Below are 17,214 nucleotides of genomic sequence, written 5' to 3'. Positions count from 1 at the left end.
AGTCTATTTTCATTCTTGAATGGAAATAATTTATAATGTGAATATTGCATCAAACTAGAAGCAGAAATTCAATTAAACAAAGAGATCATGAATACCTTAAAATAGAGTTTTATGAACTAAATAGATTAATTCATGAAATTTATTTCCCTCAAATTTAAATTTTATGGAGCTCATATGATAATTTAATGGAAGGTTAAGATATTGTCTAAACTATCGAATATGTGATATTTTATAAGGCATGAGAACTTATACCCCAAGTTGTCCCTAAAGGTGGTATCAGAGTCATGTTGTCCCTAAAGGTGGTATCAGAGTCATGTTGTCCCTAAAGGTAGTATCAAAGTCATGTTGTCCTTGGTTTAGCCTTATTGATATAACAGTTTGGTCGAACAAAGGTATAGTGGAACCTTAAAAGTAGTCATGGTATTATCCATGGTTGAGCTTTATTGGATAGACAGTATGCTTTAGAAAGAAGTTAGCCTAGATAAGAGTTAAATGAATGAATGTTTATTTTAGGGGAGGTTTAGTTGGAACTTTGTTCAAGAGGATGATTGTTGGGAATGCGACGAAAGCCCCACATTAGTTAGATAAAGAGACCATCATAAGTACATAAGTGCAACTTTAGACTTATGAAAAATATTTTAATTTCAAACGTGGAATTTAGAATGTTTTTATTCTTTTTCACGTATGACTAAATGATTAGAATGTTTTGATTCTTGTTCTCATGTGACTAAATGGTTAGAATGTTTTGACACTTGTTCTCGTATGACTAAATTAGCCATTATAGAGCCTTAAAAGCGTTTGAGCTGTATGTAGTCTTTTAATACATTAAGTATATGTAAAGATAATATTCTTCCATGGTAACTTGGAAGAGTCAATTTTCTTTATGGTTTTTAACTAGTTCCTAAAAGTTTGGTGAGAAAAATTTTAACACTTTAGTAAACTATGTCTTGAGAAGTGAAATATTAATATATGTGTTTACTAAAAGTTGTTTGCAGTTGATTGTGTGATTATTTGTTTGTATGTTGATGATATACTGATCTTTAATACAAACATAAAGAATGTTAATAATGCTATAAAGTTATTTAGGTCCTTAACTATATTTTGAAGTGAAAGATTTATGTGAGACTAATATGAAGTGCTTAGTATTATTGAGAATGTTTTGATTTATGTCAATCACACATTGAATAGTTTAATGATGCTCTAGTAAATACACTTTATGAATCTTGAAGTTTTAAAATTAGGTTTAGAAGGTTTCTCAAATAATTTTATACTTTTATTTTAAATAATTATATAACATTTTAAATTAGAAAAATAATATAATTATGGACTAAAAAGGTAATTATTTCTAAAATAATATATAAAAACCACATTTATGTGAATTTTGAACTCAATTTTATGTGAAACTTGATTCTATTAAAATCAGTAAATGTATGGGGAGTCCAATTATTCCACTTTCTAAATTTAGTAGGTAAAATTAGCCATGTTTGGAAATAAAATATTACTTTTTCCCTATACATTAAATTAATACCTTCTCATTCAATATTATATCAAATCACTTCAACATCAAGTAATTTTCTAATTATTTATAACACCACTAAATTAACCTAGGAAAGAGAAAAAAAAAACACGAGGATGGACGAAAGATTTAAGTTTAAAATATATTTTACAACTTAGTCACTTCAAATTATTTTATAATGATTTCGTCTATATAAATGATTTGCTCTATATATTTTTTAACTTATATATCACAATCTAGTCAATGTAAAATTTAATTTTTATATTTTCATATTTGTAACAATTTAGTTTCTAACTTTAAATTTCTCAATCAATATTTGATATCAATTTTTAATATTTTATAATATAAATATTGTATTTATAAAATTATTGAGGGGAGGAAATTTATTTAAATGTTGGCACAATAGAAACTAAATGAAATAATTACAAAATTAAAAGATGAAAAACCGAATGGTTGCCGACCAAAAATTGTGAGGGGTAAAGCGTGGTAAAGTAGTAAAAATGATTTATAAGGAAAAGATTCTTTGAAGGTCAAAATGGGAGAAGGGTGAGGGTGAGGATTAATTGAATATAATAGTAGAAAAAGAAAGGAAGTGGATTGGGCTGTCACGTAACACAGCATCACCACACGTGAGCGTAATATTCCTGTGTGGATCACAGCCTAATAAAGTTCACGAGACGGCTTCACGAAAAAAGCATTTCATTTACATACTAAGGGAAGAAACTGGGGGTCCCACCGTCTCCCCCCCCCCCCCCAATTATTGACAACACCTAGGCCCCACCTAAATTATATAATATTTTCTTTTTCTTTTTTCTTTTTCTTTTTCTTTTTTTTCTAAACAATAATAATAATAAAATAAAAAAAAATGTGAAATTGATTGGATGCTATTATACGGAGGCGGTGCATCATGCTTGATGCACCACCACAAGAAATATGGATACTTTGGATTTTGGAAAAGAAAGCTTTTAATTTTATCCACCATTCCACTCAAATCATTCTCTTTCCCTTTCTTTTCCTCTTTTTTCTTATTTACTATCATCTTACATCCCCTATTTACAAGTTGATTAATCACTAACTACTAATATTCACCAGATTGAGATCGAGAATACCTTCTTTGTCAACAACTCATCTTATCAATCCCAAACCTCTTACCTCTATTTTTCAATTTGAACAATCGAGGTCGATACTTATGTCAAACAACTAGACGAAACTTGTTTTGTTTTTATATTTGAAAAAAAAGTATATTATTCTCCCACCTTATATGTTAAATAAAAGTTTTTAACTTTTCATACTCTTCCCAAACTTAATTAGTTTTATAGTAAAGGAAACTCTAATGTTAAATTTAGATCTTCTTAAAAGAAGAGAGAAAAATAAATAATGTACCAAAGAAAGAATAAAAAAGTTAGGAGTGGAAAGTGGAAGAAGGTTTGTTTGTGATTTAGAGGTGGGTTAAAATGGGACCCCCTCCACATGACATGTACACATTCTCCCTCTCTATTATTGCATTGATAAAACATTAAGAAATAGAAAAATAGAAAAATATATTGATACAACAAAAAGAAAATATATAGATGTGTGTGTGGGCGCGCGATTTACTCCAGCTCTTATTAAATTGTAGGGACCAACATTTTCCTCTCTTCTTTTTTCTTTTTACGGAACAACAATTTTCCTTTTCCGGATGATTCAAGATGAAATTAATGTCCAAAATCTTCCTTATTTACCCTAATGCTTACTTCTCTTTTTTAAATTATATATATATAAAAAAAAAACCGTTGTTTTTAAATATTGCAAAATAAATTAAAATATTATAAATATAGTCAATTTTTACCTTCTATCACTAATATCGCGATAAATCTAAATAAATATTAATCTATCCGTAATAGATAGTGATATTTTATTATATTTGTAAATATTTTTGGTTGTTTCATTATTCAAAGCAATTTTTTCTCAAATTTAACATAAGGTTTTTATTTAAATGTAACAAACCGGTAAATATTTACATTGTATAGAACAATTCTAAAAACGAAAATAGCTCACAGGCTCATAATGTGAAATACCAAAAATGACCCAGTCAACACACGATTAATCGTCCACACACGCGCAAGTAATTTTCTTCTAAGCGATCATGTACTACAGTCTAAATGAATAATCTACCATCATTTAGCTTATGATACACGAGCATGTAGTACTTTTTTAATGATGAGGAAAAGACTTCAAATTTAAACGATTTTGTTGACCGTAGTAAACGATCGTGTTGATGATCATGAAAAATGATTGTGTTAATTATGGTAAGCGATCATGTAATCCAATGTAAATTATCGTTAAAAACTTCGGATTTAACGATCGTGTTGACCAAGCTAAACAATCGTGTTAACTATGATAAGCGATCGTTTAGATAATGTCAACATGATCATTTAGGTCATCTTAAATGACGGGAAAAAAAAGCTTCAAATTTAAATGATTCTGTTAACCATGGTAAATGATCGTATTGACAAAGGTAAACAATTATGTTGGCAATGGTAAACGATCATTTAGATCATGTCAAAATGATATTTAGACGATCTTGATACTCTCGAATATGAGAAAAATGAAGTAACTCCAAAGAATCTTGCCGAAAATGGTGAAGATGAAATAAGAGATTTAAACAGAAAAATGAATCGTTTAAAAATAGAAGAAAAAAATCTAGAGGAGGAGATGAAGAAATTTGGAAGAGAAAATGAATAAAACGCAAAAAGCAAAAAAGAGAAGTGACAAATCGTCCACAATATTCAATGACAAATTTAAAATTTATGAAAATATTGTACTGGTTTCATGGTCTTTTGTCTTTTGTTACACATACCATAAATTTTTTTTGTCTTTTGTTACGTTTATAAAAATTAACATTTTAACATATTAAAATAATCAAATTGAAATCTAAAAAAATTATTATTATCAGCAAGATCTAAAAAATAGAACAATAAATTTTATCTTTTACTAATTTTATTATATAAAATGCAAATAGTTTTGGTCTAGCTCGAGTCACTATTTATCCATTAATAGAAAATTATTTTCGTAAGATTGGCGTATCGCGATGTTAAAGGAAAATGGGTCCCAAATCCCAACAAGTTATTAAAAAAACCACAACTACATATGTAGGGTGGCTATTTTAAATTGAATTCTTCTTCTTCTTCTTCTTCTTCTTCTTCTTCTTCTTTTTTAATTAATTTATCAAACCTTTATTTTGAACTAAACTTGTTTAATTAAGTGTTGAAGTAGATTTATTTCTAATGTTGATTTATACAATTTACTAATTATAAGTTTGAGGGGTGTTATATGAAGTTGGAAAAATAAAGGAGGTTTTTTTCTGTTAATTTATGGTTTTAAAATTAATCCAAATAATAATCCATATAGTGGGCAAGTTGGTAATTACATGGGTAATTATCTAAGTTAGTGGGGTGTGGGTACTTGCCTGCAATGTGAACAGTTGCCTCTATTTATTTTATTTACATATATAATATAATAGACAGTTCTTAGATGGTCTCTCAATCTCTACGTGCTCTTTGATTCCAAAACAGTAACCCATTAATTCATTGACTTAAACAAGTCCTTATATCATCAATAAAGTGCAAATTGGAAAATATACAAAATCGTAATTGGAGCATTCAATATCAAATCATCAAGTGCTCGTTCATTTGTGCTATATGTATTATAATTGATTTTGTTATCCTATTGAAACTAGTATATGAATCATAATCGCTTCTGCATGCATTTGTGTGTGTGGTATACTTTTGAAGCGCTATTTTGAATTTTATTTTTAGTTTTTGATCATTTTAAAGAATGTGACAAAGTATCTTTTTAGTTCATGAGATCAAGGTTTGATGTCTATTTAGTCTTTAGGTAAGATTTTAATAATAATATTTTTAGTTGTTGAAGTTTAGAAATCATTCTAGATCGTTTATAAAATCATTTGAATGTTAGTTGATGCTGGAAAAGACTATGTAAATAAGAATTGAATCATACTAGGCAAGCTCATTACACTTTTAACTGGATGCAAATAATTATGGAGTATAAGAATAGACATTGTAACAAAGAGTAAGCAGGATGCAGGATATGGAATACTAAGTGTTGTAAATTGAAAAAACATAAAAACTCAAAGATCTTGTTGTCAATAGGTAGTTAATGAACATTTTTGTTAAGCTGACTACAATTCATCTCAACAAGATACAAAAAATAATCACGGTAGAACAACATTGAACTAACTGGATCTAGCAAAACTCTTTAATACTCACTCCCAACTCAACTCAATATAATAAAAGAAAGAAAGATAGGACAATAGGACTGTCCTCATTGGAGCGAGATACTTCAAATAAAGAAAAAAGGTATTATTTACTATAGACTAACAACTTTACTGACTCTCCAAAAAAATAAAATTAAATACAAAATTAAAACATTTATTTAAAAAAAAAACAACTTAATTGAGTTGCAATTACTTGACCAAATTCAAACATCAAACATAACCCCTCGGATGGTTTGATATGTGAACTGTTGTTTCTTGTCTATTATATGTGTAAGAGGAGATCATGGGTTTGCATTTGAGAAAAGTAACCTAATCTCAATGGTAACATAATGAAATGATCCCAAACTCACCCTCAACAAAAGTAACCTAATCTCAATGGTAACATAATGAAAGTTACAGGAGAGCTGAAAGATATCTATAAAGACAGATCAAAGTGGAGATCATGGGTTTGCATTTGAGAGCAAAATGATGTAAATACTTGTGTGTGTGTGCGTGTATTTATATAGTATGACATTTATTGATCTAATTAAAATTAGTGAAAGAATGGATGGGGAAAAAACATAAAAGTAATAAAATGTGGTTAGAGGGTTACTGGTATTCGAAGCCCATCGTAGCTTAGTTGAGCATCAACACCTTCAGTCTCCTTCAGTTTCAACAGATAACTGTTTACTTCTTCATGATCCATTAAATGCATCATACCTACATGTATCAAATAGTTCACTTTCAATCATAAATTCAGAAGTACAAACCAAAAGTATTGTAAAAACAGAGATAAAAGTAATGAATTCAATTGTTAAAGGTTCAAAAAAACAGAGATTTAAAACTGGTGGTAGCGTAAGTTAATGAATTGATACCAGTGAATAGAGTTCTCTTTGGTTGTATTTTCCTTACTTCCTCTAAAGCCTGAAAAGAAAAGAAGAAGAAACATTAATTCTCTTTCCTTTCATTTCCTTGGTTTATGCTTATGAATCATAGAATGAATTTGAACAACTAATTACTCTTGGAAGCCCAAAGTGGGTGGAAGAAGATCGATCAGGCCGTAATGCGTCCTGAAAGTTGACCAAGCCACAACTATTATCATCTTATTTCCAGCTGTATGATTGTTTCCAATGGAAGAGAGAAAAAGAGAGAGAGATACCAGTATGAGAATTTCACAATCTTTCAACAATGGATAAGTTTCTTCAGGTATTTCACTAACATCACTGTCCAAAAAAGCAGACGAGCGTTTATAAACTCTAAGCTGATTTAATGCTGAGATATTTTGAGACGGAGAAGCAAATTACACTTACCTAATGTAACAAACATTCCCAAATCGAAAACCCAATGAACGATAGCCACGACCGTGCCAAACTGGTAAAGGTGTAACCTGAAAAAAAAGAAAAAAATTGAATCGAAACCTATCAGCTGCATTTCAGATCAACAAGCATTACTTGGAAAGCATCCAGTAACCACTTCTCATAACTAAACTTTTGTTTAGTTCGTTGTGCAGTGAACAATTTGATAACATATAAAATTTAATTGATAGATAACAACGTAAGGCTGTCAGCATGCTTATATAATCTACATATGTGCTTTGCACCAAAAAACTGGAAAGAATTGCTAAACACTTGTATCCTCTTTCCTTCTTTTTTTCACTGCAACTTGAAATGGATGAAGCTGTTGGTTCAATCATATAGAAATATAATCATCGGAAAATTCAGTCTCTTAAAGCATATATAAGACATTACTCTGTTAATATTAGAAAAGTTTTGTTGGTTAGTTCAGTTCAACTTGGCGGTCAATTTAGTTAGTTTTCTTGTAAGAGAATGTTAGTTACAGTATAGAAATTTATTTTCCTTAATCAATGTCAATTAGGTGTCAAGTCTGACCTAAAACGTACATGAATCGACAAACTTGCACTCTTAGATTTATATGCCCCAAATTGAAAACTCTAGACTGTCCCTCGGATGTATTATTCAACTTTCATTTTTATGAAGACTGAAACGAAACCATCACCACTTTTTCAGATGAACAATACTATAGACAGCTCTAAATAATTGAAAAGTTTTCCAAAATCATAAACTCGTGTGGTTTACTGCCAGGTTCATTAAAAAAGAAATGAAGAAAGATAATCAGTTATCAACCATAATCAAGAATAAAACGAAAATGACAATATGAAAAATTCTTCTTTCATTAATTGATCACTGCATGCTATTAAGCTGGATATAATTCAATTCCATTAAAAATTGGATTCTTGTAAGGCAAACGTTCACTGGGTCCTTGGTGGCATTAGATGAAATTCTAATGCCTACTTGTTATAGGTTAACTTTGATTTACTTTCTGAGATTTGGATGGAAAGAAACCATAGTATTTTTCAGAGTTGTTCTCAAAGTTCGTACTATCTTTATGACTTGGCTCATCTAAAGTCCTCTTCATTGTGTTTCCTATCCAAGAAGTTCGAAGGCTTCTTGATTCAAGACATTTTTGGCAGGTGGCCTGTTTTCATTTTCTTTCCTTCTTAATTACGTTTTCCTTTAAGCTGTTCTGATGTTCTAAGTTTTTTGTTTTGTTTTTAGTAATCCTTGATCTTTGGTTAGTCTCTTGTAAGCTCCTTTCGCATTAGTCTCTTTTCAGTATTTTAATGAAAAGTTGCATACCCTTTTCAAAAAGAAAATGAGAGGAAAAAAAGAAGAAAAAAGAAACAAATCCGTTCAAACTTAAAATGCCTACCTTCAAATCATCGACTACAAAAGGTTCCTCAGGTATGATATTGAACTGCAATTCTGAAACTGCAGCACCAGGTAAAATTACACTTGTGTCTACCAAATAATAGTGAGTCTTCTGCATCACCTAAAATTATTTCACTGTGTCAAATATCAAATTAAAAAAATAAAAAATACAATAAAAAAGAAAACAGAAAAAAAGAAGTTTTAAATTACAAACAATACCAGAACTTTGTCATTTATTTCAAAAATACTCCAACTCTTTCGAGAGTTAGAATATTACCCTTCATCTTTTATAAATGTTTAGAGTAGAAACCCATCAAAATATCGAATGAAAGTTGGGTCAGAATGGTATGACAGCAACTTGAGAAGGGTGTAGCAATCCCAGTTTTTATTCGACATTCTAAGAAATTTCAATTTGAAAGGTACTTTTAAAATGTTCATAAAATGTTTGGGAAATGTTGAATTTTTCAAGGAATAAGGTAACCTTGAAACAAGGGAAGGGTCCATGGGTATCTTTTATAATTTAGCCTAAAAAAATGAAATACCTCGAAATATGGATACTTGGGAAACATAAGTATGAAATTAAACTATAAAAAGTTGGAACCTCAAAATCACGTTGAGCCACATAAATTGGGACTGAAGGCTGGACATTGTTTGTCCAATCGCGAAGATCATCAAGACCTGATAGTGAAAAGGAAAGAAAAAAAGGAAGAGAGAAACAGTGGTCAAAAGTTAGTTTCAAGGCTATATAGAAATAAAGGAATGAAGAAAACGAATGTACTCTAGAATTGCAACTTTTCTTATAATCTAAAATAAGATCAGATTGCAAGGCATTCATGTTTGAGACCTCCAATTGCATCGGCATGAGAATGAGTAATAATAACTGCATCAATTGTTCTTATCCTGGCAGAAATGCAACTAGTTATGAATATGATGAGGCAACAATCATACGCAAAAACGTATGGCACAAAATAATGTCAAGGTCAACATTATGACATACTAATAAAAATAAACAAGATAAACAACTTAAATTGTAATATACTAATTTGATAAATGTCAGAACTTTAAGCAAAACAACAACTTTCATTGAGAAAGAATGAAAGAAGCCCACCAAGGGCATAGAAAAGAAAAACAATCCCACCAAAAAACTCATACTAGAAGAAGGGATTCCATCTAAGTGTTACCAATGGAATAGTTACAAAAGGTCTTTGAAATCAAAGCTCAAAGGGACACATGAAATCTAAAAGGGATCAAACCTCATTATGGTCTCTTTCCCTACCACGAAACACCTAATTATTCCTCTCCCTCAAAATATCCCAAATCGCAGCACACACCCCTCCAAGCCACAAAAAAGTTTCTTGTCCAATATCTTCGAATGAAACATCCATAGGGAAAGGAAATGGAATCTTCATTTGATATTTGTGCACCCCTTCACTTTCTTTATCCATGTTTGTAACAAACAAATGATAATATTGAACTCATAGACTTACAAGAAGCATGAGTTTAGAGCTTGCCCTTTCAAAAACTATTTTATTAAAAGAAGCAAATGGGGGAAAATGTATATTATGGAAGTACGAAAGAACAAGAACTTGTTCCAAAAAAGAAACTCAAATATACCACGTGAGAGTACAAAGGAATGACGGCACGGAACAAACAACAGAAGTGGCAAGAAAACCATGCAAAAAGAATGTGAAGCCTTACAAGTAAACATGAACTAATTAACTAGCTTATAAAGATCTCGGCAGTAGAAATGCATTTAGACCCCTGTAAACTAATATAGTCAACCAAACAATAGGAGTAACCAAGTAGATACGTAAATTTCCTCTATATAAAAGGTAGAACTTAATCAAAAAGAACCAATTACTGACCCAAATGCGGGAAACCATCGGAGAGCACTGTGGTAGAAAAACCTGCAGAAAAATATATAATTGTCAGAATAGCTGTCAGAAAAATATAGCGACAGAAGATAAATTTTTTATCTATTTCCCATTACAGGAAAAATCCAGAAAGGCAATAACCTACAGAATAAAGGGTAAGAAATTAAAAAAAAATGGTAATAATATACTAACTTTCCAACGTCGATAAGTATATTACGATTTCCAGAAGGTCCAGCATATCGAACTAGGATACTGGTATTAAGCCTCCTATTTTTATTGCCCGGTTCTGCAGCTTTGAAGCATACCTAAAATAAAACAATTTAAAAAAAAATCATAAAATGCTATTGAGGGTTGTTTAGATCGCATGTTAGTCAAAATAACTTGAAATTAAGCAGTCAAGTCTACTCAGTTCATAAATTTGTCAGTGCTATTGTCTACATACATGTTAGGAAAAGTGAGACAAAACTCCCTCTCTTATTTCTTAGCCTAATAAACAAGTTTTTTTTATTGGTTAATGAAGGAGGTGTGCTTTTCTTTAAAAAGAAAAATTGGGGTTGTGAATCAACTGAGAGATAAAAATTAAAATGAAATAGTTGCCAGTTTTCTTCTAATTAACCTCAGTAAGCAAATATTCTCATTGGCAAATGGCCAATTGGCTAATTGATAGGCAAGTCATGATTGAAGGAAAGCAAGTTCCGGTGACTTATCAATGAAGGAAAGTTGAGGCTGTGATTTCATTAATTTCTTCAACATTATTAGGCCTATCCCATTATTTAGCAATGCATTTATATAAATATATGTTTACACAATTGAAGAAAATTGCACCGCTGAAGAAGAGAAGGCAGAATCCGTGAAGATCCTGCCGCCGGAGAGATGTGCACCAGACAGAATTTTAGGAAGTTTCTCTAAATTACAGTGTGTATTTTTATTCGGTTGAGAGTTTCTCTTATTGCTTATTTCAAGCTATCGAGTTGGGTACTTGAATTCAAATAATTCTTGTTGGACTATCTAGGAAAGAGAGATTTGTAAGCGCATTTAAGGGGTTCTTTTTCATTCTCCATTCTAGTAGAATTTGTACTTGCAGAGGACTTAATGTAGTCTTGAGTTTGGAACGAACCATATAATTTTAGGAGTATAATTTTTGGTGTTGTTTTTCTTTATCACTACGTTTTATTATGATCGATTGTTTATTTGGCTCTAACTTGTGAGGTGGGAGTTTGAGATATAATTTAGTTTATTCTGCATTTATTTATATTTTGTGTAAATTCCTAACACAGAGGTATTATACAAACCTACCCTTGTGAAACCCAACTTTAATACTGTACACTGACTTTAAAAAGTTATAGACCTACGAAATAAAATGGGACAAAGCCACATTTCTATAACCGACAATACAAGTCCACTACTAGTAGGTACCATCAGTTTCCTTCTTAGATCTGACAATCGTTTCATTCCGAAGGAATTTGAGCCACTGTTAAACATTTTGACATTAATCAGCAAATTCATGCTCAGAAATTCGAAATCCGTACCGGACATTTCTTTATAGGATCAGTCAGGCAGCTCACTCGTGGGATTCCTTCGCTGGTACCCGTACCTATAAATATGATTTCTGATTCATTGGCAGATACCGTCCCTCCAATCTCACCATCAGAAACTGTAAATACAAAGTAAGAATTACCACACACTTCCGAACCCACGAAATGTTCACGTTTTGGTAGTTAAAGATGAACGACCAAACCTCTACATTCTGCCTAATTTCAGTTCCTGCAGTTGATTGAGAAAATACAACATAACAAAGTAATCAAGAAAATCTCGTACAATTTTCCTCTTGAAAACTTATAAACGATCTTGCCGTGTAAGATGTAGCAAGAACAATGTGAAGTACAAAAGTATTGTGAGCTAGCAAGTATAGTGAGAAATGCAAAATCCGCAACAGCAGGCATTCAATCACATCCCCAGCTTGAGAACTCATGAAATACAGAACAGTTGAAAAGTAAAATAAACATAGTGAATGAATCGAATCGAATCGAAATAGAAAAAGGGGCAAGAGATTTTACAGCAGAAATGAATACCCACGAAAGCAAACAGCGAGAAATGTAGCTCACCGGATTGAAGGCGAGATTGGGCAATTCGTTGAAAGGGAGAAAACCCTTTTCGAGCAATCGGAAATGCAGAGCTTCGAAGTTGAACTTGGGTTCTTAAAGCTGCAAGACAGGCCATAGAAGTGGGAGGAAGAGTCGTACCCACAAACAAAACCATCGAGAAGAGTTGGGTTTCCAAATCGTTAGATTAAAAAGGCACTTTCTGATTAAATTGATAAGCTTTTCTTGTAAGCGGACTATAGTGGGCCCAAAGAAAAGTTCATCAGAGATTATAAAGCTTGCCGGAACTTCTTCTCGCAGTCACCGACCGGGAAGCCGGAACTTCTAATGCGAGCCTGTGCTAAATGAATAGATAAATAGATAGTTATTAGCAACGTGAAATTGACAACAAAATTTAGAAAAAGCAGTTGCGTCTCTTTGGTAGATATACCAGACGGTTATCAAATGTTTACGCCAGATTATTAAGGAGCTATCGGAGGATTTTCACTTTAAAATTGGTTAGTTTTATAATTTAAAAATATAGTAATATGAATTTTATTATCATAAATTTTCTTTTGCTAATTTTACAAACGCCTCTATAACAAAATCAACTAAAATATCTACGAATATAATTTCATAGATTTTCATAAACAACTATCTAGGGAAATTAACAAAAATAAGACAAAATAGAGAAGTTAAAGTTATTTGGGTTGGGTTCTAATGGGGAAAATGAGTTTTTTTCGAGCAATCTCAATCAAGATTATTCCCGAGATTTCATGTTTTGTTTTTAAAATTCAAAATATAGAATATGTTCACATTATCAAAATACCCTTGTTTTCTAAATGTTTAATATTCACTTTCGCCAAACAAGCTTCTCATTCCAGTCAAGTTTGAACCTTTTGCTCTCAAGATTGCCTGATTTGCTTAACAAACCTTACGAAGTGTATCCCCAAGTGTGTCCCAAGCTTAAATTTGTAGAGGTAATTACGTTTAATAGTTTAGGGCTTTGTTTTAAACTTATGGTTTAAGGTTATTTGTGAAATTTGAGGATGTTGGAGTTGTCTTTGTATCCAGTTTTAAGTTAATGTAAGTGGTTTCGTTCGACAAATTTCAGCAATTTCATCAATCTAGGCTCGTGTAGATGATGAAACTCGATCGAGATTGATGAAATTGTCTCGAGATTTATAGAATGAGTCCTAAGATGCCCCTCTTCGCCTAGGGAAATTCACAGAGTTGAGGATGAAATGGCTCGACTATACTAGCCCGTGGTAGCTTAATTAGATTGATCAAGGTTCATGGGGGTAAGAACCCGATTCTCCTCGGCCTTTGGAGGCATAGGTCCCACCTGGATGTCCCAATGGCCGGATGGAGAGGGATAATCTCTTTTTCTTTCTTTTGCTATCCTCGTTGGCAACTGAAAGGAGTCCAAGATTCAAGCTGAATCAATGAATAAAGTCAACTCAGAAATTCCACACTCAAATAGCTCTACCGCGTGGGAGGAATGGAACATAGGTTCAGAGAAAAGTTCATATATATATCCTTATCAATGAGACTGATTGATGTTCTTGGCTGGAAAAGAAAGCATGAACAAACTAGCACAACATGTTAAAGGAGTGAAGGAAAGAGATTTCCTAACAATTCAATATCGCGGAGTGGGACCTGCCTTTTTTTTGTGAAAGAATAAATGATAAAAAGAACTAGTGAAGATCAATTGAGAATGCCCTGACTTTACTATTCAAAACTAGACTATACGGTGCCTTAGGCATCAATGAACAAGGAGAAGAACAGCTTTCAATTATTATGATGAAGAGCTTTTCGACTAAGATTAATCTATGATACATCACAAAATGCATGTAAAATCCTAATCTCATAGCATCTCAATACAATGTGGCTTGAGTTCCATTGTTAATTCATGTTATTCTAGGTCAAGATTGGCCCAAGTTTTAGGACAGATTACTGATTTTGTTTTGTTATGTGTGTTTTTTGTTTAGCAAATGCCTCCAGTCACCAAAATCCGCAGTGCAGACTTCTTCCTAAAAAATTAGACCTGTTGTTCACACTTAGCGAAGGTTCTCTCAAACATTAAAAACAAGTTAACACCTAGGCTGGCGTATATGTTTAGGAAAATCATGTTTGGACATTTCTTGGACATTAAGTTGGTTTTCAATGTACCTCTGTGCCATTATATCTTGATGAGAGGGGTTGAGGATGAATGAGTGAATGTTATTAGCTTTAGATTACTAGGTGAGAAGGCTCGGAGTTTAGATTACAAGGTGAAGTTGATATGGGTTAAGACTTTGGGTAGCTTGAAAGGGGTACTTAATGGTAAAGTTACCTTGCATAAGAAGAAATTTGTGAATAACAAGTCCTCAAAAGTTGTATAGTCTATACGGGTTCCCTTCACCTTTCAAGTTAGTAATTCTATGCTTTTAGGTTTTTTTTAGTACTTATATGCTTGTATTAACGTTATTATTGCATTTATAGGTTTGGGTCTATAAGATAGTGTTGTCCATTAGTGGGCAAATTGCCAATAGGGCTTCGCACGATGCAATGCCATGTATCATTCGATGGAGTTCCACATACTCACTTAAGTTGAACGTGATTCAGTCACAGGTCTTCGGGTCTCAAATGGTACGTTACAATTCATTTTCTTCCTCCACCTTCATTATAATATTTTAGGATTTAGGGTTTAACTAGTACCTATTTATGATCAAATTTCAGGCCCACATAGAGGAGATTGACCGGACAGATGACCAGCATGCTTATCTGGATCGAAGTTTTCAAATTATGACAACAAAAGGTTACGTAGAAGACCTGTCTGCCCCTACTCCTCATCATCTCAAGCGTCTCCATGCTCCTCCTTATGTCGAGCATCTTTTTTCCCCTGTTTGTGTCCAGCGATCCCATTCTCCTCATCGGGGATGAATGTTACCCCCACTGCATCTATGGGCAATGTGTTCGTGGATGTTTCAGTGTTGACAACGAAACAGAAACATCCACCACCTCAAAGATGGTATCGTACAAAAGTTGAGAAGATAAGATGAATTATTTAGTTCTTTGCATACTATATCATATAGAGAAGATAAGAAAGGTAAAGGAATCACTTTTCAATCCATTCATGAAGAAGACCCCCTTGAGAAGGACAAATCTTCTGCTGGTAATATAAATTTAAAAAACAATTCTCAAAAGTAGTTAAAAAATTTTAAAAATCGAATAATTATGGCTCTAACAGTAGAGAACAAAACAATTATTGAACGATATTGACAAATTTGTTGTCAAATTAGATAGATCTTTCAAGTGTAGAGAATGTGAAGGCTATAGTCACTATCAAGTTGAATGTCCAAATCATTTGAAAAGATAAAAGAGAAGCTTTAGTACAATATTATCAGATGATGAATCATACAACAATAGCAGTGGAGATGAAAATAATTGAGCCTTCATAAGTGTTCTTACAAGAAACAACTCAAAGTCAAATATTGAAGATTCATCTGTTGTCACCCAAGAAAACAATTTGTCTTATAATCAACTTCACCATTAGTGGCAGAAAGATTAATCAATTCTTATGATTTAGAAAGAAATAATTCAAGAATTGGTTGAAGATGATCATGGATTGTTAACTATTATTTCATCTTTAAAACAAGAACTAAAAACACACAAAGGCTGAATATGACAACATTTCCAAATCTATCAAAATGTTAAATTTTGGTACTGATAATCTTAATCAAATTCTTAAAATAGGTAAGAGCATCCTAAATAGAGAAGGAATTGGGTATAATTGTCAAAAGGAATAAAAAGATTGTTTTTGTTCCAACAAAGAACTCAGCTAAAAATACAAAAAAAAAAAAAAAAAACTATTCTTGTTCAAATCAAGAACTCAGAAGCTAATCAAATCAGAAATAATTTTACTCAAAAGAAGTTCAAGAATTGGGTTTATCATTAATGTGGAAAGAATGGGCATATAAGACTTGCTTGCTATGAAGTCCTAAAAACATCTCCCTATCATCAAAAAGACTTTCTTAAACAAACCTCCTATCATCAGAAACTTAATCCTCATATATACAAGCCTAAACAACCAAAGATGGAAATGAAGATTAAAATCCACTTCCAATAAATGTAATGTTGCCTTTACTACTATCCAATATCTAAACATCAATAGAGGACTGGTACTTTGATAGTGGTTGTTCAAGACATATACAGGTAATCGAGAGCTTATTTTTTTGAATTAAAAGAATGTTCCTCAGGTCATATAACCTTTGGTGACTGAGCTAAAGGAAAAATTCTTGCCAAAGGAGATATCGTTAAATCAAATCTTCCAAGACCGCAAGATATGTGAGATTAGTTGAATGTTTAACATCAAACTTAATCAACATTAGTCAACTTTGTGACAAGGGTATATAATAAACTTCTGTAAAGAAGAATGTATTGTTTATGATAAAAACAATACAATTTTTATGAAGGAAGTTCGTCAAATAGATAATTGCTATCATCACTAGGTGTCAAATAAAAACAAATTTATATGCAGTTTACATAAGGAAGAAGAAACTTGAATCTAGCATAGAAAATTGGGACAAGTTAGTCTCAGAACAATCAACAAAACCTTGAAAGTAGATGTTGTCCTGGGTATACTTACTCTTCATATCAACTTTGATTTATTTTGTGGAGATTGTCAAATTAGAAAGCAAAGTAGAACTTCACATAAAAATATTGGTGAATATTATACCAACGAAGTTCTTGAACTCCTTCATATGGATCTCATGGG

General features: G+C 31.9%; 1 protein-coding gene across 1 annotated transcript; it reads right to left on the bottom strand.

The window, feature by feature from the left end:
* Window positions 1–6,024: 6,024 nt before the first annotated feature.
* Window positions 6,025–12,891, bottom strand: LOC103490046 (putative hydrolase C777.06c). Its single transcript, XM_008449417.3, has 12 exons — window positions 12,480–12,891; window positions 11,904–12,028; window positions 10,567–10,679; window positions 10,366–10,407; window positions 9,345–9,400; window positions 9,102–9,178; window positions 8,502–8,621; window positions 7,082–7,158; window positions 6,931–6,994; window positions 6,791–6,841; window positions 6,647–6,695; window positions 6,025–6,491 (listed from the first exon to the last, which is right to left on the bottom strand). The coding sequence occupies exons 1-12, from the start codon at window positions 12,631–12,633 to the stop codon at window positions 6,373–6,375; spliced, it is 1,047 nt and encodes a 348-aa protein (XP_008447639.1). The 5' UTR covers window positions 12,634–12,891; the 3' UTR covers window positions 6,025–6,372.
* Window positions 12,892–17,214: the final 4,323 nt, after the last annotated feature.

The sequence above is a fragment of the Cucumis melo genome, chromosome 4, assembly GCF_025177605.1.
Source record: "Cucumis melo cultivar AY chromosome 4, USDA_Cmelo_AY_1.0, whole genome shotgun sequence".
In the NCBI taxonomy this organism is placed as follows: Eukaryota; Viridiplantae; Streptophyta; class Magnoliopsida; order Cucurbitales; family Cucurbitaceae; genus Cucumis; species Cucumis melo.
Note: the sequence above shows the minus strand (reverse complement) of the source record. Positions and strands in the feature narration are given on the sequence as shown.

Bases quoted from the DNA above. Each gene is read 5' to 3' on its own strand.
- LOC103490046 (XM_008449417.3), bottom strand. From the start codon at position 12,633: ATGGTTTTGTTTGTGGGTACGACTCTTCCTCCCACTTCTATGGCCTGT. The intron at 10,408-10,566 runs GTTAGTATATTA...ATTTTTCTGCAG, and splicing joins ATACTTATCGACGTTGGAAA to GTTTTTCTACCACAGTGCTC. The intron at 6,492-6,646 runs GTATCAATTCAT...TGATACATGTAG, and splicing joins AAAGAGAACTCTATTCACTG to GTATGATGCATTTAATGGAT.